At 31.4% G+C, this 22980-nt stretch overlaps 1 protein-coding gene across 1 annotated transcript; it reads right to left on the reverse strand.

Annotated features, from left to right (window-relative positions):
• Window positions 1-181: 181 nt before the first annotated feature.
• On the reverse strand, window positions 182-22814 carry LOC142319822 (uncharacterized). Its single transcript, XM_075357496.1, has 3 exons — window positions 22620-22814; window positions 11775-11986; window positions 182-386 (listed from the first exon to the last, which is right to left on the reverse strand). The coding sequence occupies exons 1-3, from the start codon at window positions 22812-22814 to the stop codon at window positions 182-184; spliced, it is 612 nt and encodes a 203-aa protein (XP_075213611.1).
• Between the last annotated feature and the right edge of the window lie 166 nt (window positions 22815-22980).

Below are 22980 nucleotides of genomic sequence, written 5' to 3' on the forward strand. Positions count from 1 at the left end.
GAACAAATTACACTTTGACAAAAAAAAACATAATTTCAGATTGTTAAAAAACAATTCAAAAAATTATTTATAAAACAAAGTATGCCTCATGTGAAGAAAAAGAGTTATCAATCACAATATCACACATTATCAATCTACCAAATGGCGAAACTGAAGACAATAGTAAAACACGAATATTACACTATACCTTAATTCCAATAGAACCATTGTTTTGTTTGACCACTTTATAAGGTAGATCTCTTAACTCCTGTTGAACAGCCGGATCATTGTAACTACGACCTAACAACCTTTTAAATCCATGAATTGTGTTGTCAATATTGGTTACCATCTGATTTTTGGCTGCAACACCTAATATTCGATTTCTGTCGCTGAATGCCACACATGATCTATAACAAAATACAAAAAGAAAATTGTTATCACAGGATACACAACCAATGAACTTGATAACTGAAATTAAATAATTCATATTGATTTTTTTTTATGATAACTTATTACAATCACAATTTTCTCATAATACACAGTTCTAGATTACTCCACGTGACACCTGCTTAAAATGAAAAGATCCAACAGCTCTATTATTCTTCAATATATTAAAGCCAAAAATAATATATGTTTACAGTAAATAAAACACTTTTACTAGACATTATCTATAAACAGACATACTATAAATTTAAACGAATTAAAATACTGAAACAGTTCTTTTCTGGAAACATAATACACGTTCACAAGAAAACAGTTTAGACATTCTTAAATAGGCTTATCAGTACAAGTACACAACACCTCAGACATCCAGTGACAAAAAAAGGAGAAACCTGCCTGCAAGCAACATAAAAAAGAAATTATTAGTTATCATACCTTATTCATTAACTTTCTGACTTCATTTAATACTCTGTATAATTTTGAGTCCAAAAATATTTAGTTCTAAGAAATTTTAAGTTAAAAAGATAATGTACTTGTAATGCAATAAAATTTAATAAGACAAAAAGAAAAGGATTGGGCTGGAAGCTTCACTACAACCTAGAAATTAGATTGGACTGAACAATAAAAAAAATTCTTTCTAAAAAAAAAACATTCTTCTAAAAAGTACATAGAAAACTAATAACGCCAATACTTTCAGAAATATGTACCACTCCCAACAAATTTACTCATGTAAATACCACATCATAGGTCTTTACACTGTAAAATATCTACCGTACGTAAATGGATATAACACCACACATTCCACAACATTAAGAAAAAACCAAAAACAAATATAACGCGAAAGAAAATTACAACACTAACATAAAAAGACTGTGAAAAGTTGCAAATTAAAAAAATTTTTACGTATGTAGCCTTCAAAACATCAGTGGATACAGAAATCGTTTCATTACACACAACACAATCAGCAAACAAACAAAAATCTTACGCCCCTAGAACATGTAACAAAACTGTTCTGACTACAAATGTTTAACAATGAACAGAAAGGAACAGTTTCAAACAAACATGCACAGCGTGTCAAATAAGTAATGAGGCAACTACCATCACATTGAAACTAAGAACTTTTTAATTTTGCAGTTACAAGGATTCAAAATAATCCCCTTGCACCTCCACACTAGATTACATCGATCATACAAGTTGTTGAAAGAATGCTGGAAATCCTGATTGTATACCTCCTTCAGTCTGTCTGTCACAGCACCTTGGACGTCCTCAATGTCACTGAAACATTCTTCTTTTAAAGAGCATTTAATTTTCAGAAATAGAAAAATGTCTGCAGGTGCCAAATCAGGCGAACAGGGTGGGTGTGTTCAAGCATACGGATCTGTTTTTACTAAAAACTGTTTCATGGGTAGTGTGCAGTGAGCTGGTGCACTGTCATGCAGAAGAACCCAACTCTTGCTTTGGAACAGATGCGTCCTGACACGACACATGCAAGCAAAGAGATGTTGCATGACTCTTAAGTAATACTGTTTGGTCACAGATGTGCCCTCAGGGAGAAATTCACAATGGATCACTCCAGAAGAATCAAAAAAACAATCAACATGTTTTGATTTGTGATTTCTACAACCTGAATTTCTTCTGCCTCGGTGACACTGTTCCACCTTTGTAAACTTTGTTAACTTCTGATGTACAATTTTCTAATTTACAATAAAATTTTATCACAACTCTTTTGATCCATAATGCTATGTTTGACCACCGCTACTTACACATTATATTCACGACTGCTGTGCACACACTGGCTGTCATCGACACGACACAATCAAAGCATCTGTGTGTTCAGCACCATCTAGCGGGTAAGATGGTTACCACATTTGGTGCGTTTCTTTCAAGTATTCCAGAATCAGTCTCATTACTTATTTGGCACACTGTGTAAATGAACACTTAAAAAGCTCTCCGTAGTAACAGTCAACAATTTCATAAATACAAATCCCAAATCAAACCACCAATACTGGGAACAACTTTGTCAAAAAAATCTCAAAAAAGAACCAATTTTAATAGACTGAATATTATAAAATATACAAACTTATAAAAATTCCACATATTAATTAAATGAAATAGACAATTCAATTGCAACATACTACTTTTTGATCATACTATCTACCTAATTCTAAAAACACCAGCTGCAATAAAATCACTTGACACCAGTAAGAAGAACGCCAATCGCTGACAAACGTTACAAAGATGAGTAAAAACTTAATGATGTAAATTTAAAAAAATTTTACTGTAGATTTGGGAATAACATATTTCAAATTTTAGAATGATTTCTATTAGCTCCAAAGATACATCAAATAATATTTTCATGAATATATGATATATTAAAGAATACAGCTGGAAAAGTAAATTGCAGAAAAAAGTATACATTATATAAATGCTAAAACTAACTTCCTACATTTGAAAAACGAAACCAAACCTCATAATAACTTTCATTCATTATTATTATGTCATAGTTAGGACAGAGATGAAATTTAATATCACTAATTTTCCATAATCCTGTACTATTTCTTTTTTGTGGATATGAGAGGGGAGAAAAATAGAGTAAATAAGTATGAATCAATCATATTTTTATTAAACCTGACCAGGCTGTTTTTCTAAATTAGTAGAGCATTCTTTTCTTTCATTTATCCAATACCGAACGATTCAAAAAGGACTTCACATATAAAAGCATACAAAAATTGAGATAACTTACAGATTCAATCGAGTATAATTTCATACAAAAACACACCAAGTCGCCTAATATTTACTTTGGTTCTATATGGCTCCTGTTTGTATGCGACATACATCCCATCTTAAGTCGATTTCATTCCAGACTGTAATCAGTGTTACCTATGCGGCTGCAGTGTTAGTTCAATCTTAGCTCAAGATCAGCAAGCAAATGCGGTACATTAATCCATCTTTAATAAAACCCTACAACAAAAAATCTAGCGGGGTCAAATCTGGGAAGCAAGGCGGCCATGCAATTCAACCTTCATGACCACACAGACCTAGGAATCTAGAAAATCTCAGACGGTAGTGAGGCGGTGCCCAGTCTTGCCGATAGTAATGGTGTCCATTCTGATCATCATCATCTAACTGAGGAATTAGAAAATTTTGAAGCACGTTCAGATAAACTGTACCGTTTACAGTCGCCTCCTAGAAAGGCAAAAAAAAAAACCATTAACGTTAGGGCCATCACAAATGTGCTGCACAGTTACACGAGGGTTTTCGCAACCCCATATTTGGCAGTTATCGGTGTTAAACTTGCCGCGCGATGTGAAACACCGATCGCAAAAAATTACACAATCAAAGAATGTATCACCTGCAATTCTATCTATCGATTCCAAACAATGCTGCAGCCGAGCAACTTTGTAGTCATCTGTAATGCGTTGAACTAATAATAATAACCCATCGACTTGTTCTAGTGGTGAACGCATCTTTGCAAGTCAGCTGATTTTGAAGTCGAGAGTTCCAACATTCAAATCCTACTAAAGGCAGTTACTTTTATACGGATTTGAATACTATATCGTGGATACCGGTGTTCTTTGGAGGTCGGGTTTCAATTAACCACACATCTCATCTTAGAAACGGTCGACCTGAAACCGTACAAAACTACACTTCACTTACACTAATACGTATCATCCTCGAGGCTACATTCTCAGAGGCTAAATAGGAAAAAAAGCGCAAGCATAATATGCGTCAAACAGTTGTTGTGGAATGCTAGTTTCACACGATGCACGTCAAGTTGATTTCTTCAGACTACATGCAAAGCTTTCTCAAGTTGTTCTAAGCAGCTTCAGGGACGCACCGGTATCCTGGTGATTTTCTATGTTTAACAGAACCTGTCTCGACAAAGGTTTGGTGCCAAAAGTAAATTTTACGCCTACTATGGAGGTTCCCTACCGTACAAAAATTTCATTGAACACTGCAAATCGCAACACCAAAACACACAGAAAACATGTTCTGCACCGGTAAATGTATCCGTTTTTAGCAACACTGGTGACAATGTTGGTGGTCAAATTCAGTACTAATGAATTCAAGTCAAAACTTGATGTGTTTTGCTATGAAGTGTGAGACCTCAACCGAATCTTATCAAAATAAATTTTTATATGCTCAAAGTTGTGAAGTCTATTTTGAATCGCCCAGTATAAGTAAATACTACAGATTAATTAAAATTTTAAAATGATTTAAATTATTTGACCCTTTGTATAAATTTAAAAAAAGTTGTTTATAACACGATCACACATGCAGTATTCTCATACTTGAGCAGATTTAACAATAGCAATGAAATTGTTTAAAAGTGAAAAAGTAACATTTTACATATTCTGCAGAAAGGATGCATTCTAATAAATATTCATCCAAGCTATGAAACTCTAGTCGAGGGATGTATCCAGCTCAAAACGGAAGGGGAGAGCAGCTTTCTCAATTTAAATTATTTCATGAAGGAAAAGGTAGTTCATGAGGGGGGATGATTCTATGCGATAATACACAACAAAAGAATAAAATTATTTCAAAAAATTTCTAGTTTAAAACGCATCAGGACTTCAGTTATAAAAAACTTAAAAGACTGTTTTTTGAACACAGAGTAATGAAAAAGTTTGGTTGATATTACACATACTTTTTGTTTTAATGCAATTTTATTTTACTTTGTGCTGGAAATTAAACTCTTTACAAATATATGTATATAGACGCTGCAGAATTGTGTTCAGAAGATTCCAACCTAAAATCCTGAAATCCTCATTCAATTCAGAAGATTCTGTATTATCAGAGAATTTGATGTAATACCAATTGTTAATTGAAGTGTTTCGTTGAATGTCAGAAACTATTACCTATAAATACTTTCCAATTCAAAGAATGTCCATGCTATGATGGAATCAGAGTATAAGTGTAATTACATGGTTGGAGTATAATGAACATATATAAATATAACAACCACAGCCATTAACATGTTGACTGCCGACCACTCTGATCGGAGTATTTCGGCTTCCTTCGAGAGTGCCGCCTACTCCGATCAGTGTGGGAGTACTTAGTTCATTGTACAGCTTCATTGTGAGTTCGGCATTATTGAAATTTGTGTTATTGTCTTGGCGTCCTTTTAAAACAGTATTTTTATACGGTACGCGTACCGGTTCTGCATTTTTTTTCTGACAACATCATACAAAATGGCAGATAAACCAGGACCTTCAGGACTGTTCATAAAAAAAAATCAGGTGATTTTAAAAAACGTAATCAGTTATCTAATTATCAACTAATTCATTATTTGGAAAACAGTGATATAAGTGACGATAGTTTTATAGAATAACTAACCGCTTCGGTGTAATACCTCAGGTGTAATTAATCTACAAATATGAACTTTGCCGGTTCATATTTCGTAGTAAATAAAATACAAGTTACGATCATTACACGTTAACATTTAAATTTTATATTATATTGTTGAAAAAGATATGTTAATGAGTGTGTATGTTGGGAGTAAGAGCTCTAAATTTTGATAATGATGCATTAATATATAAAATATCAGCTAATAAAATAGGCTAGCTGAATATACAAATTTAGTAAGAAGGCAGAAATTTTTATAATTAAGAATTGATACTTGAGTCTGAACATACTGCCCGCCAAATAACATGCTATCATTTTTTACAACATTAAAATTAAATGGTATAATAATATGAAAATATATATGTACTTGTCTATACAACTAGGATTTCTTTGAATGTGTTCATGATGCAGAAGACAAGTCCAATGGTCCGAATAACCATGGTGCCATTGTATAGATAGTAAATTATGACTTATTGCACCATCAGCGACTTAATGCATTTAACATACACACAATATCTATGTTGCATATATGTGTGTGTGTGTATGTGTTTATACATGTGTGCATGCTATATGTGTCAGCATATGTGCGTGTAGTACTATAATGTACATGTAAACCTAATATAATAATTAGTCTAGAGTAGAATGCTAGAAGAGCATATGAGTAAGATATAAATATACAAAATATTACATTAATAATGAATATGTAACATTTATCACAATTTAAAGAATATTCATACAATACAATAATTAAGTCACAATGATAAAGTATAATATCAATTGACAAAATTATTTTAATATTCTTTTACACGTGAAGTACTTTTAATATTCAATTAATTGTCAGATACTGGCAACAAACAATTTAGGCATAGATCTTCAGAGCTGACCATTAATAGAATTTAAATCAACAACACTGCTACGTTGTGGATAACTTGCACAATGTGGATCTGTGTGTTGATTCCAACGCAAGGTGAAGTATTCTTGTTGATGACCAACACTAAATTTCCAACAGAAATGTTACACGATAAAGGTGTTGCTGCAAATAGATTGCATGAATTTTTGAAGTAATTGCAAATGGCCTAAACAATTAATTGGAATTTTTTTGGAAATTAGGTTCAGGAAAAGATCTGAATCGAATCCAAATTGTTAAGCAATTAATAACTTATAACTTCACCTTTAAAATGTTACACAAAACATTACTAATTTTACATCTGTTCTAGCTAGACAGTATGTTAAACATATATTTAAAAATGTGTAAACTAAAGTATGAAATTATTGGGATTTAATATGATTAATGTAAATTTAACGAGTAAATAAAGGAAGTGTAAATTATCCATAATTTATTTATCTGGCAATTACTTTGTGCGCTATTAGGCTGTACATTAATTTTGGTCCTCCGGGCCATATATTTGAAAAATTGAATAGACCAGATAATTAAGTTGTAATATTGTGATATATATAAATACACTGCAGCTTAGCAAATTCAATCTTCGTCTGTAATCTTCAATTATAATAATAACTTCTGGTTGAACGAAAATATTTTGGAGTTTCTTCCCTACATTATCTACATAATATTAAGACAATTAACAATTATTAAGACAAATATCAATTAAAGCCTCGCATTACAAGAATTGGAACATTCACAGACAAATTTGATGCGCCAAGGTGACAGCCACGCCTGGCAAGTCAAATTACGAAATCTGCTTAAACTGCAATGCAATTACATTTGGTCACAATTAGAAATGAATGTTAATTTGGCTTTAGATCAAGAACAAGTTAAGGAAATCTATGCGACATAGGATGTACAGCAACATTTAAGTAACATTCATTTAAGTAATAACATTCTATAAATCAATTTACCGTTGTTTAAACGCGATATTCTTAATATTTAATGACTTAATCCACACTCAAAAACATTCAAAAATTACATAATTTATAATTGTTGCTAAGAGATGAAAGCTTTAGCCGTTGCTAAAAATCTTCCAATTAACAAATGAGAATTATAAAATCACAACTTATTGATAACATACAACAATGAAAAGAGAATTGCATTTCTTCATTTGTCAACTCATTTGAAGCAATGAAACTAACGGTTAAATTGGAATTCATTGTAATTCAATTTCTAACCTCAAAGATAGTTTATAATTCTGGCAGACTATGGAAGGAAAGATTATCAAATAAGAGCTGTCCAAATTTTCAAGAGTTCCTAGAATTTGAGACCAGATGACAGACACATCCTGGAAAATCTTATAAGTACTACAATTCAATATTGGAACAAGAATCAATTTTGAAAGCTTGATCATCAGTTTAAAAAATGCTGTAAATTTTTTAATTTATCCGATGAATGAAGAGACTAAAAGACAACACACTCGTTCATACCGATAAAACTGATTTTAAGTTCTCATATGTGTAGTCTTGTTTGACTCAGGCAGTCAAACTTTTGCACATATGTTTGCTCACAAATCGGGACTTCAACTCTATAAAGATTTACCTATTTCAGGCATAAATAATATATTAACTAATTTGTTTATACTTATATTTTAATCTGAGCCCGATTTTATTTAAATCTTATTTTGCCAACTCCGGCTAGATATATATATTGCAACAATTCTAATCTTAAAGGGGAATATTAAGCCTTTATGCAAGGTAAAAACTAATTGATTTCTCTTAATGATACTCCATTCATACACTCATTTTGTGGTGTGAATCTCCAGATTAACATTTTGCACTTAGAATTATAACATATATAGAATTCAAATATCAAATGAAAACAAAGTAAAATCATTTCTCTTTGAGTAGTAAGTTTCCATCCATTCTGTCTTCTTTCACTGATTTGACTAGTCATTCATAGACAAAGAGGTATTCCTACCAAAATCTTTTCCGATAATGGTCCATCCGTTCTGCCAAGAATATTTTGTAAGACCTATTTAAATTCAGAAAATCTAAAATCAAACATTCATCTTTTCATCCAAACAAAACATATCTTGGTCATTCATTCCACCCTTGTCGGCCCATTTTGGTGGCTTACGGGAGAGCACAATTAAAAGCGTGAAATATCTATGTTGTGTTGTAGGACAAACAATTAAACGCAGGTTTAAGCCTGTCTAATTCTCTTCCCATTTCTGCTGTTTCTACAGATCATAGGGACCCAGACATGTTACCGATTGAGAATATTAAAATAATTTAGTTAATATATTTATTATTGTAATTTATTTGTTCTGTTAATGTGTTTTAAATTGTGATTGCATGTAACATGCAATAAGTCACTAAATGTGCAATTAGTCATTATTTACACTTTCTATCCAATGACATCATGGTTATTCAGACCATTGGACACAACTCCTGTATCATAAACTACGTCACGGATACACCTCCTGCATCATGTTATAGATTGTAGGTACAAGTGTGCAAGAATATATTTATTATGTACATTATTACAAAGATTATTCTACTATTCTTATACATTCTTATGTGTAAGTGAATTAAGTAAATTATCCATAATTTATCTGGCAATTAGTGTATGCTATTACCACAACCAACGTATTACACCGCAGCTGGAATAGCTGTATACAAACAGTTTCAATGATAATGATCAATAATTATATTATGAACAATAAATTTTGTCAGAACTGTTGTGAGAAAAGACTTGAGTAGGTATACTGCTAATTGATATGAATCAATTTAAAGGTTGCAATAAATAACTGAAGTAAAATCAGATAGTAATTCCAGATGGATAGCTTTGTTAGAAAGACAAAGCTTGAGATAAGCCTTAGTAGTGAAACACAAAAAGCATGACAAGAATTGGTCAGGATTTTAAACACCTGCATGCCAAGAAGAATTTCAAAATTTCACAGACTGAATCACAGTATTATTTATAAATAAGAAATCAAAAGATTCATTATTGAAAGTACCTAGCAAACTTCCAAATTTACCAAAATAACATTCAATTATAATCAGATCATCTCTGTACTATTAAAGATTGTTTGATCACTCTAATCTAAAATCTACAATTATGTGATGTCCTGTTAATATAATCAATAAATCTTTGACACGATACTAATAAAACTTAATCATTAATAATGTCAAAAATTATAAATTAATTTTATAAATTATAATTAGTCACAAATTATTAATTATAATGTCAAATTTATAATACATGTCATAACTAGAATCCACATTAAGAAATCTATGAAGCATATCATAATTTCTAATAACAGCAAATGATGTATCATTAAGAAATTGCTTATGATCAAACTGCAATTAAATTTACACTGCTTAATAGATGAACAGATATAATTGATAAATTTAAATAAACTGCTTTCTTTGTTTTAACTTAATCTAATAGAAGATACTCCATTTGAAATAGAATTTCAATTCAAGCTGTGTTGCAACAATGTCTTGCAACACAGCACCTATTTCATATTTTAAATCCTAGATTGATGTGAACATCTCTTTACTTTACCTTTTCATAGTCATTTGAGATCTTTATTGAACACTGAAAATAACCTGTCAAAAATCTTGGTACTTACGTATTAACGCCATCGCAGCTACAGCTGCTTTAGGTTATGTTGACTTCGTGTACTGGCAAATCATACGTATATCAAAATAACCTAACTAAATATAACCTACACCACCTACGCCACAGCTTTATTTAAAAACAAAGTAGTCAATTGGATTTCGGTGGATTAACATTAATTGAATTTCGGTGCTATAACATTAAGGTTATATTATTAATAAGTTGTATATATTATGCATATCTAATGTTAATTACAAGAGGTTGGCGAGCGAAGGTTATATTTAGTTAGGTTATTTTGATATACATACGATTTGTCAGTACACAAAGTCAAGATAACCTAAACAGCAGCTGTAGCTGCGGTGGCGTTAATACGTTTAAGTACCAAACTCTTATATGCATTAGAATATTCGTTGTTAGGTCATCGCTCTGTAACCCATAAAATGAATGATATTCAACTTTTAATAAATTATTTGGCATACTGGTGTATAAATGAATAGTAGATCAGGTTTATACTTAATTGTTGACCTTATAAACTAATTCATTATTAACTGTTCTTTGCCCATATTGAATTTCCAAAGAATGTTTTTTCTTTATTGTTTTCTAAATAAATAAGCAGACCAATATTGATGAAATTATTTTCTTTGATGTTTCTATCATTCTTCATAACCGGTTGAAAATGATTAATTGAAACAAAATGGTAAATTCAATAAAAACCTTACATTAATATTTGATAATAAAAATAATATTTCATCATAAAAAGGTATTTGTAAATTTAATTTCTGTTTATTGTTAATGAATAGAAGACATTAAAATCTCCATATCTTGAAACCAATGGAATTTGTAAAACTTGTTTCAACTACCTTAAAATACCAAAAACATGATTGTGCTCACTATCCCAGTTTAAACAATTTTAGATAGCTGAAGAAATTATTCCACAATTAAATTAAGTTAATGAAAGTACCCTCTTTGTATAGCAATTGCTTTTGTTATGAATTGTTGCAATACTACCACTATCCTTTCCCTGGTATTAATTATGAATTAAGTATTGAATTGTAGAACCTTCAATATATCCCTGGTCAGAGGACCAAAATATGTTAACTACTCTAACCTGTTTTGGTGTAATACCTCAGTAAGGTACATAATAAATTTGCTGCTTCATATTAATTTTAATAAGTAAGTTCAGTACGTTTAGATCGTGAAATAATTTTATTTCCTCGGTTAATTATTTTATTGCTCGATTAGCCTAAAATTTATAACCAGTCGCGTAATTTGTTTCTGTTTGTTTATTTTTGAGATATTATTTCGCCGGTGTTATAAATAGAAAACAAAGTCAGAAACGGTTGCGTATACGAAATAGTTAATTTATATTGTAAAAATAGGAGTGCAAATTGTATTTTAAAATTCACTACGTGATAAGTTCGGATACAATAGCCAAACAAAAATAATGACCCTTATTTTAATCTACATTAAAATACTATATATAAAAAATGCTTACCTCGACCAACAACGAGGGTTATCTAAAATAAACGTATAAGATATAATATTAATAGTTAAGTCTGACCACAGACATGAGAATCTAAACGACTGTACAATCAACCCAAGATGGCCGCTGGATCCACACGGTTCATTCTCAGCACGCACGTAATTCAAGTCTCTCCCCACCCCTACAACCTTCCCATCATCAACTAATTTCTTCAACCGCCAGAACTAAATTGTGAAAATAACCACTCCATCTAAACTGTTCTTCCCACAATGCACTTCTCTCAGAACAAGCCACCGACCGACAGTTAATATTAATTTTTTTAAACATTTGATAACTTATAATCATAAAAAATAATTGAAACCAAACTTTAAAACGTATATACACGTTAACAAAGGAACGTAACCAAGGAATCCAAACGGTAGTAAGGTTTTCAATTATTTCTTTTTACTAGTATTCAATTTACTTAAATAATTTACACTAATTTACGCATACTTAATAGTTGCAACACAATTAGACCGTATCCTCTTGAATAACCAATCAGAAAAACACAACAGGATCATTTCTTTTAATACATATGATAAAAAAATATTAATGAATATTTTTTTAATACATGGGGATTACGATATAAAACGATTATTTCCAAATTTACCTCATATCAAGTCGACTACCGTATTTCACAGTACAGCCCAGCACATCTGTAATACAAATAAGCACAATAACACTTAGAGATGTTACTAATTGCACGCTAGTCCTTATAAAAAAATAAGTAAATTTAGACTCGAGTTGATCGTTACAAAGTTCAATTTTTCTAATGTAAATTTTGTTTATAAATGGTTCAACAAGCGATTATTTTTCTCTTAGATTTGTCACCGCTTTTGTCACATAATGTTTGAGATATGGAGGTCCGAATAATCGACGTTTTAATAAACAGTAATCTCAGATTATATTTAATCTCTTAATCTTCTAACACGAAAATCTCTCAAATAATTCGAATACTATAACAAGCAATAATTTATGTAAATTTTACGGATAAATAAAATATGTAAGTCCGGTTAAGCAGAGGTCGGTTGTATAAAATCAGTGATTATTTTACTAACTGTATTATACAACGTAAAAATAAAAAAGTTATTAAGTATGATTTTTTTATTAACACTACTACATAAAACGAGAAATATCATAAAGTTCATTAATAGTACTGTCAAATGGAGAATATAACATCGATTTCAAATATTTTAGGAATTTTTTTTTTTTTTTTATAAATAATAGTAAAATTATAATATGCTGATTCGTTAATAAAATTAAAAAAATAAATAAAAAAATTTTACCGTAAAAATTAAATTTTTTTTTTTTTCATTTCCTTAACGGTTATTGCTTGGAACGTTTATTCTATGCAAATGTGTTATAAGTAGAAAACACAACGGAGTAAATTACCTGATGCCGAAATTAGCAGCCAAAGGGCGAGGGGGGAAGGAAAATTCAGGATAATTGGCAACATAGCAACATAGCACCTGTGTAGTTACTAATGTTGATCTATTTCTTATTAAGATTAATATTCTCCGTATATTAAGAGTGGGGGAGAGTGCAGAGACTCTCCCACCTCCTTTGACTCTCGTTCTCTTAGTTGTGTCGAAATTCATCAAACTGCGTATGTCAAAATGTGTGTTAAGTTGATGAAAAATTTTATTAGTTTATAATATTAGCTGCTTCCATTACATTCAGCGATGGAGAAAAAATAAACAATCTTACATAATAATAATATTAGCTTACATTTTTTTTTCTGATAATTTATTAATCTATTAAAAGTGTTGTTAACGAATAACGTTGTCATACAGTAAATGATGCTTTATTTCTTTTCTGTAGGTGTGTTATTGTTTTAAAAATCGTATCAAATTTTTATTATTTGTATTTATCGTATTAGATGTATTTTACGTGAAGCTAGAAAACCGTTTAGAAAATAATTCTACGTGTAAACTAGGTAAGTTCTTTCAAATAATAATATTTTGTAATAAGAAAAATGGTACACAAATAATGTGATTATTGGTTAACTTATGGGAATGTAATGAAGTAAACGTTTTACATTTGGACATTTTGTTTTGGCAAAAATCATTATTTTTAGGTTAGTCAAATATATTTTTATTCTTGTTATTTTAATTAAAATTAAGTAGTTTATAAAAATATGTAACTAAAATAATTTGCTTTCAAGTAAGTTCCGATACACTAGAACAGGGGTTTTGCTGAATCTTTTGTAGACTAAACGTTTTATTTACGTATTTCTATTTGAAGTGATCCACTTATTAATTATTTCGGGTATCAATATTCTAGTTTTTTTCTTTGAAGTTCTGTTTTTTGTTTAGATTTCTGTTAATAACAAAACCTTTTGCCTGTGTCTACATTTGGTGATTAATAAATTAGCTATCTATTTTAGAAAGATAAATTGCCTTTGTTGTTTAGTATGAAATACTTTACAAATATTTTCTCACTTTTCTTGAAACCTTCATTATGTTCTGCAGATCAAAGCAGAAGGTCGGTTTTATGTTAGATGGTCAGACTTATTATTAACTTTTTTCGACAAAAATTTAGCCAAAAGTTTTGTTCTGATTTTTATTTTCATTTTTATTTTTTATTAACCGTGATAACTTACAATTGAACAACGTAATAAACGAATACAACTTTTCAAATTCACTTGTACGTGTCAGCTAAAGAACATAGCTAACGGTACATAAAAGGGTAATGATGAATGAGGCTTTCAATTATTTAATTTTACCTAATATTCAATTAATATATATAATTACAACCGCGCACGTAAACGTGACGATTGCACATTTATATAAAATTACATTCGTGGTGCGCGGTTTTATATATATTTTTTTTTTTACTAAATATTTTTTATTTTAATTTAAAGCAGAAATTTAAAAAAATCGAATATTGTAATTAACAATAAAAATTGTTATCGACAACGATCTTTTCAATAATTCCAATCGAAATAATCTTCAGAACGAGTATAAAAAATAAATAGGTATATAGAATATAATATAATAAGGTATATAGGAGGGAATTAATGACAAGGCAGATGATTATATGTCGATTTATCTCAAATTTTGTGAAAATACTTTTGAGATGTTGTACATTACTTAAATGTAAAATGCTAAACATTTTTTTTGTACCCAAATTACTAGATTTAACCCCTGAATGATAAAGTTTAATAATTGTCGGGCGATGGGAGCTGCAGCCCCCAACGCCCGACAATTTCGGCGGTGGCTATAGCCTCCTCAGCTCCTCGCTAGCTACGTGCGTGATATATATATATATGTATATGCGAGAGAGAGAGAGAGAGAGAAAGAGAGAGTGATTGGGAGAAATTTTGTGAAGATAGCTCAGCGGTAGAACAGTAGAGCATTTATTGCCTAATCCAAAAGTTGCAGGTTAGAATCCGTAAATATATTTCCTTCCTTAATGACAGTCGCAACGATTCAATTGTAATTAGTCTCTTCTTCAGTAACGGAAGAGAAAGATAAGGCGGGTTGCTATTCTCAAAATTCGTTATCTACCATCGGGTTCAGCAGATTATATGCTATCTATAATTATACATTTTGAATTACTTGATGTAAGTTTTTGAGAATAGAGGTCGGATAATCGAGATTTTGATATAAGTCAATCGTAGAATATATTTATTTTGAATAGATTTATTTCTTCCGTTTTCCAACGAAGGAAATTTTTGTTTAGCTTTTATTCATAATTAATTCATATAACAGTCGAATTGCACAATAAAACTATGCATATTTTACGGATAAATTAAACACGGAAGTCCGGGTAATTGAGAATCGGATTAGTAAAATAACTAAGTGTTATAGTAATTGTATCATTTAATTTTTTGTAGCACGGTGATCCGAGCGGTAACGTAATCGTATATTCATTTTTTTAGGAGTAAAGCGTGGTCATTGTTCGTATGAATATAAATTTATTAAGTACGGATTATAAATTAATTTTTTTATTTTTACTTAAATTATCTAATAGTTTTTTTTATTACCTGATACTACAAATCGTGCTTGGCTATGTAAGAGACAGAGAGAGAGAGAGAGAGAGAGCGAGTGAGAGAGAGGAGAGAAAATAATCTAGCGGCTAGAGAGAGTGTATTAGTATGCAATACTAGTGAAAGGGGAGTGAGCCAATTTAAACGGTATTACAACTATGGATGTTTATTTATTTATTTTTTTTACTTCAGTATTTATTCACTAACAGCTCGGGAAAAAATTACAAACATGTGTATTTCTATGAATATAAAATATTAACACTCGGATGTTATTTTGCTGAATCGGTTACATTTTATCGTCCGATGACTCCTCAAAAGTGACCGGCATTATTCTGTTGTCGAGTTCCATTAACAATATATCCCAGTCTGGCAAGCATTTTTTAAGTAAATAGGTAAAATCGGTTTAAAACAGCAATATTACATCGCCTTGTTTTACAACGGCCACATTAATTTGCTGTTATATCTGCCCCAGATTTTACTGTAGTTGCAATACATCTAAAATACCTCAGATACTAAATGTAACGGTCAGAACTGTTTTCTCTGAAAGTAATAATGTTCACTATATGAAGCTTTTACACGGATGAATATTATCTGCTTATTGGTGGGCTTCTTATGTCGACTTGCAATCGTATAGTCGGTTCGGTAAATAAGGGGAAGTGAAACCATTTATTTCCAGTCTTCACTTTTCCTTATAAGCCTAGCATGAGAACTTGTTATTCTTAAGTTGGCTGCGTTGTTTTCAGAAGCGACTTGTGAGTCGTGTCATGTCAGATACCATTATATAAATGAATTTATCAACCATTAGATTTATGAATTTTACACGCGCGCACAGAGAGAGAGAGAGAGAGAGAGAGAGAGAGAAAAAGAGAAAGATAGAGGGAAATAGGCTTGTACGAAGAATAGTTGTGATTATAACTTCAACGTAATAGAATATTCCATAAAGAGATGTGGATAATAATTTATTTGTTAGAAGCCCTCCTCATAACTCATTTGTGTAAGTATTTTTATTTTATCATAAATACCGCTTTGAATTACGTATATTTATGATACATAACTATGTATACAGATTTTAAACACCGCCAGAAGGTCTTTAAATAAGTAATCTTTTTATCACTGAATAAATCGAATACGAATAGGTTTTGTTCGGAAAAATTTAACATTTTGTTTTTGAATCGTCAAATTTTGTTAGAAATTCCTCTTTTTGTTGTAAAACTTTTATTAAATAAAAAATACCATTTTAAAAATATTTTTCTTGTAATTATTTTAAAATACGACAATGAAATATTTATTCCAAAATGTAAACCAGATAATTTTACGTTAATATATTATAATAGTTCTTTCCTTTAATTCTGCAGTCGAAACATTTTATTTGCTTTGCCTATGCGTGAGTGTGTGTGTGTATGTAATGAAACATAATGGACGCACACTTACATCACAGTCACAAAAACCAAAAGAGAGAATATGAAGATTTGTTAGTTAGTTATAATAAATCGTTTATATTACAGAGCATGCTTACTCACTTATTATATCTTTCTCTCTCTCTGCAGTATGTATATATATATATATATATATATATACACACACATTAAAACGGATGAACACGTACATGAGACACAAAACATCACCCTCGAGGTTTTTTTTTACTAGACAGTTGTCATTTTCTCTTATAAGAGAGATGATTTATTGCTTTTAGTTCTCTTGCGGTATCGCTTTTTTTTAACGGTAATGTTTTATACTACTCTAGTCTGCAGTTGCTTTTTGTTAATGTACTAAATCAGTCTTATTCTTTCTAATAAATAGAATAACATTTCTTTAAAGATATATTCACTCCATTTGAATTATTAAAAAATCAACATAATTATTTCTTTAATCTTTTCTCTGTTTTTTTCATTAAAATATTTTTTTTTTCGGTTGCAGACCATTTCTTAATAACTGTAGATGATTTATAAAAATACAAGATAAATTATAATTTTCAGTTATTATTAAATAATCAGATGTATCATCATCTCTATTATATATACACATTTTTAAAAGTACATAGAATTTTATTTTATTTTTTATCGAATAATTATTTATTGTAAAATTCTTTTTACAATCACGGGTTAATAATTATTAATAAATTAATATATTTAATTAAATTTTTAAAAAAACATGTTAAAAAATGGAAAAGGAGATGAAGTCCGATTCGAACCGATGTGCCTTCCTCTTGTAACATCCCAATAATTCATCGATGAACATTTTGTTTGGCTATAACTCTGGAACCGGTGAAAATAAGTACCGCTTATGATATATCGCTGAAAGGGTCTCACTGAGACCTGCGGTTTTGGGAATTTTGTGCTTTTTTGGACGTTTTTGATTCGGTCGATCGCAATCAAAAGGGACGTTGCACAACTAGATGTTACAACAATCCTAAATTAAAAATTTCAACATCCTATAGCTAACCTTTTGAGATATGCGAGGTACATACGTAAGCAGTCCCAGGAAGGGGGAAGCCAGGGATGGAGGTTTAGTCGGTACTGCGCAGGTATACATACGCCCTTTGTTATAACTGGCCGACATTGCTTAGGCGCCCGTAAACGGGGTCCTTCACCTCTTTAAAAAAAAAAGGTACATACGTTTGCACAGACGTCACGCCGAAACTAGTCAAAATGGATTCGCGGATGGTCAAAATGCATATTTCTATTGAGATCTGAAAACCGAACATTTTTCGCGATCCTTTACTTCGTACAAGGAAATTAAAAAAAAATAATAAATGATGAAAACAGAATGAAACGGCGAAACAAAACGAGATATTTTGACAAAGTATAACGACCTAGTGTAGTAGATTAATCCAAATTTCGAAGAACCTTACGACTCCAATAAATGCAGTCTTTTTAAATGTCGAATTTTGTCGCTATTACTCGAACTGCGAATTAGCTCGTATGATGTTCAGTCTCATTTTGTGCTTGTTAATGAATCGTTTTATTTCCTCTCGAACGCTCCGAACTCTCAGATAACCGTGTATCTTAGAGTTTCTTGTAAACCACGGAGCCTCTGTTATAATTCTCAGTAATTTATTCCGATATCGCTGAACGATGTCAACGTTACTCTCACTTGTAGTACCTCACAGCAGGATTTTACCATTCCAAATTGGATTTAGGATTGTTGTACACAACTGTTTGTTCGATAATGATAATTGCGACCCCCTGCCTAGCAATCGGTACATTTCCCTGAACTAATCCAGTAATACAAACCGGAATAGTGCTTACATACGCTAAATACGATATTCTGACACACACACACACACACATATATATATATATATATATATATATATAAATTCCTAGCGATTTAGTTGTTTTTGACAAAATTTTGATTACGTTAAATTATTTTTGAAAATCATATTATGTAGTATTTTTGTTTATTGTACTCTAAACTGTACCTACATTTTTCCAATCGATATTGAATTTAAACAAGTGAAATTCTGTTTGGAATTTTTTGTTTTGAAAAAATACGGCGTCTCTTCAGTCACGTAGAATATTCCGATATGATTTTTGTGTACGGCTTTTTGCGATAGAAATGGTCCGGCTTCGGCGGAAGAATACCGACGTAGGTATCCTGGACGGTTAGTAAAGTATTTTAGAGGAATTTTTAATAATCTTCGTGAAAATAACACTTCCCAGAGCACATGTTTCATCTGAACGTCAACCGATAAACAGCGATGCAACAGAAAACATTCATCAGGTGCTACAACCGGCTAACAGCTTAATCCTACTACGAGCCCGCCAAGAATTTCTACACGACGTAATATTCCTCAAAATCGTGTATGGAAGTCGTTACGGCATTATGACTCCTTATGTACAAAAAGTTCAACCCTTCCGGCTCGGTGACAATACCAGACGACTGCAATTTTATCGACGGGTTAATAATTATTACCGCTTAATTCCATTTATTCTATTTTCGGACGAAGCTACTTTTCCTCTTAATGGCGTAAACAACGTACCGAATACTTATCTGTGTTCTGAAGAAAACCCGCATGCTGTAGTCGAATTAAATTTCCAGCGACCGCTTTCGGACAACGTTTGGTGCGGCACGATCGACAACCGGTTAATAGGCCCTTTCATATTAAAACAAAAAGGAGAAATTATCCGGAATTTTTAAACAAGTTTTAAACATAAAGCCCTTGAAAATTTCTAATCGATAAAACGAACTGAAATCGATCGACTTGACGGAACAACAACATATTCACGGCTACGTTCAATCCGTTTACCGGTAAATATTTCATCTAAGAATCGTCTTAATTCATTCGTGATACACCAAGACAATTCTTAGATAAAATATTTACCGGTAAATGAAGTGGACGCTACCTAGATCACCGGACCTTACTCTTTTACATCGTTTCTGGGGATGGATTAAATGCGAGGTATGCAAGCAAAAGGTGGAAACACGTAATTAACCGATCGATTTTTAATTAGATATAAATGAACTGTTTTGTGCGAATGTAAGTGGCACAAAGGACACCGCTGGTGGTTTCCTGTAGAAGTTATTTTTAAAAGAACTTCTCTTAAAAATAATTTTCGATCAGATTTTCATCGCAAGACGAAAATAACACGATTTTTTCCCTGTTTTCTCCACGTTTTAGTATATCTGCTTTTATTTTAAACCTAAAATTAAAGTCTGGTTCTTTCTCCATAAAGGAATTGGAAACGTATTCTACGGTCCCTTTCTCTTTTAAAGTAAAGGCATAACGTGTTTTTTCTCTAAAATCTGTTGTTATAGAATTAATAGTATAAACGCCCTCTTCTAAATCCTCTATTTTTTACATTTAGATACAGTAAAATTAGCGCTTAAGTAAAACGTCTGCACAGCATTTTTTCTACTATTTCTTTAGATATTTTTACTTTCTCTCCTTTTTTCTGTATATTTTCTTTTTCCTCGATCGTTAAGCTTTCGAAGGGACTAGTAACAGAAATATCCACGTACTTAAAAACCTTTGTGGTACACATATGTTCTTTAGATTGTATTTTGAAAAACGGTGTTTCTTTAGGCCGGTAGTGGAAATAATTGTTTTTATAAGACATCTGTATAAATCCCTCTTGTTTTGCGATTTTATTAAATTCTATTAATCTACGCTTAAATTGTCCCTTAACAGTAAATTCTAAAGTTTTTTCTCCTAGCTTTCTACAGTAAATCGCAACAATAGGGAATTTCTCTGTTGTTATTACTATAAAACCAAACACTTCTACGCTAGAATTTACAGGTAATTCGATCCGGTTACCTTTGTGTAAATTTTTATAAAATTCAGCGCTATATTTTTGCTCGTTATTCTTTATTTTCAATACTTCTAACGCGCTGGCGATATCTAGAGATTTTTCAGCTTGTTCGAAATTCTTTCTTGTTTCTTGGATAATTCCTCCGACAATTTTACGCCGTAAACAACACAACCTGTAGTCGGCACGATTTGCTGGATGTTGTAGACATTTAAGTTGTTTTTAAGGGACGATTGTTTCTCTGGAAATCGTGGTTTACAATATCTTGTATTAAGCCCGTTTTTCCGGTATTTAAATTAACACATTTTGCGCTAAATAGAAAATTATAACCGGAAAAAAAAGTTTCTCCTATTTTTACGTAAGCGGAGTAGAAAATATTTAATTTGTTGTTTTTCTCTTCCGTTTCCGACAAATTTATCGGCAGCATATTAAAGCTAAATCCGTTTAAAATGCAGCGTATTAATTTTTTTTCTTTTTTGCTTGTCTTTATCGAGTTTTATCTTGTATCCGATTAGTTTTTTAGTAAGAGAATTTGCCCGTAAACGATAATACAGTAAATCTTTATAAACAACGCAGCGGGTATATTTTAACACTCTACAGATTTTTCCCCGTTGTTTCGTAACAGACGCAGAATAGAACGGTGCATTCGTAAATATTTTTTTGTACTTTTCTAGTACATTCGTCGTGGTATTTTTAAGCTAAATCCCTCTTCGTTATTGTTGTTATACACGTAAAACGTAGCTTCCAGGCGCGTCATCCCGTGTTTCTGTGAGGCTGGGCTTGTAAAAGTTTCTCTTGATCGTTTGTCTGGACGATTAACAAAATTTGCAATGCGGTATCCTATATCCTTGTTTACGCCTGGAGATGTCATTCTGCATACAAATTTATTGTAGATTTTTTCTCTTATATTCTTGTGCGACCAAGTTAAGCAGTCCGATCTAACAGTATTATCGTTTTGTACAATAATATTCGAGCGTCTGTCATTGTAGTCTGTACGAGGAAAACAAAAGTCGAAATTTTCTGTTAAAATATTGTTCCGTTTCTCTTATTAAAAATTCCTGTAAAATCCTGGGTAATATCGATGTCTGTCATAAAAATATCGTATTTTTCCAGCTGTTGTAAAATCTCTGGTAAATCCCTCAAAATATCGGATAATTTTTCGTCTGCTAGTTCTATCTTATACGGCAGAGAGACAAATTTCTTCGGATAAAGATCGCTGTGGAATTATCGCCCGGTATTTTTTTCGGTGAAATTGGATATTTTTTTCTATAATTTTTGTCGACATTTTTGCTTTTACTCCGCGTCTAGCTAAATTATATTTATGGAAAACGCTACGTAATAAAGAATCGTTAACGCCGCACAAATTTTTCTTCACTAATCGGTCGTTATTTTCGTCCGTGCTGTCTGGTGGTAAAATTGTTATTAACATAATATTATCGCAAAACATTTCTGTTAACGGCCGGAATAATTTTTCTTTGGTTTTCCCTACGCCGCTATTCCCGGTGTAATTTATTTTGCCGAAGTCCGTAATTAATCTGTCAATATTTTCCAGACAAAAAGTTCTTAAAATCAACTCACCACCTGCGATGGTTTTTCCCGGTAAATCCTTAACTGTTGTTTGGTATACCGTTTTCTCTGGTTTTCCGTTTTTACGCAATGCTCTCGTAATTTTCGTTTTTCGTAAAGATCCAAAATAACCGCGCCCGGATTCTTCCTATTTTCTCTAAATTTCTTTAAATAATATTCTTGTCGTAAAACCTCTCTAATTTCCATCGCCGGAATCACCGATTCCCTAAAAGATTCATTAATAATATTTTTAAGCCGCATGTTTTTATTATATACGAAAATCTTTTTAACAACCGTTTAATTTTTTTCGCCGAAAATGTTTGCGCTACTATAAAATAATCCATAACGCTGTTAATTCTAAATAAGAGTCGTT

Source organism: Lycorma delicatula, chromosome 2 (assembly GCF_047948215.1).
Source record: "Lycorma delicatula isolate Av1 chromosome 2, ASM4794821v1, whole genome shotgun sequence".
NCBI lineage: Eukaryota > Metazoa > Arthropoda > Insecta > Hemiptera > Fulgoridae > Lycorma > Lycorma delicatula.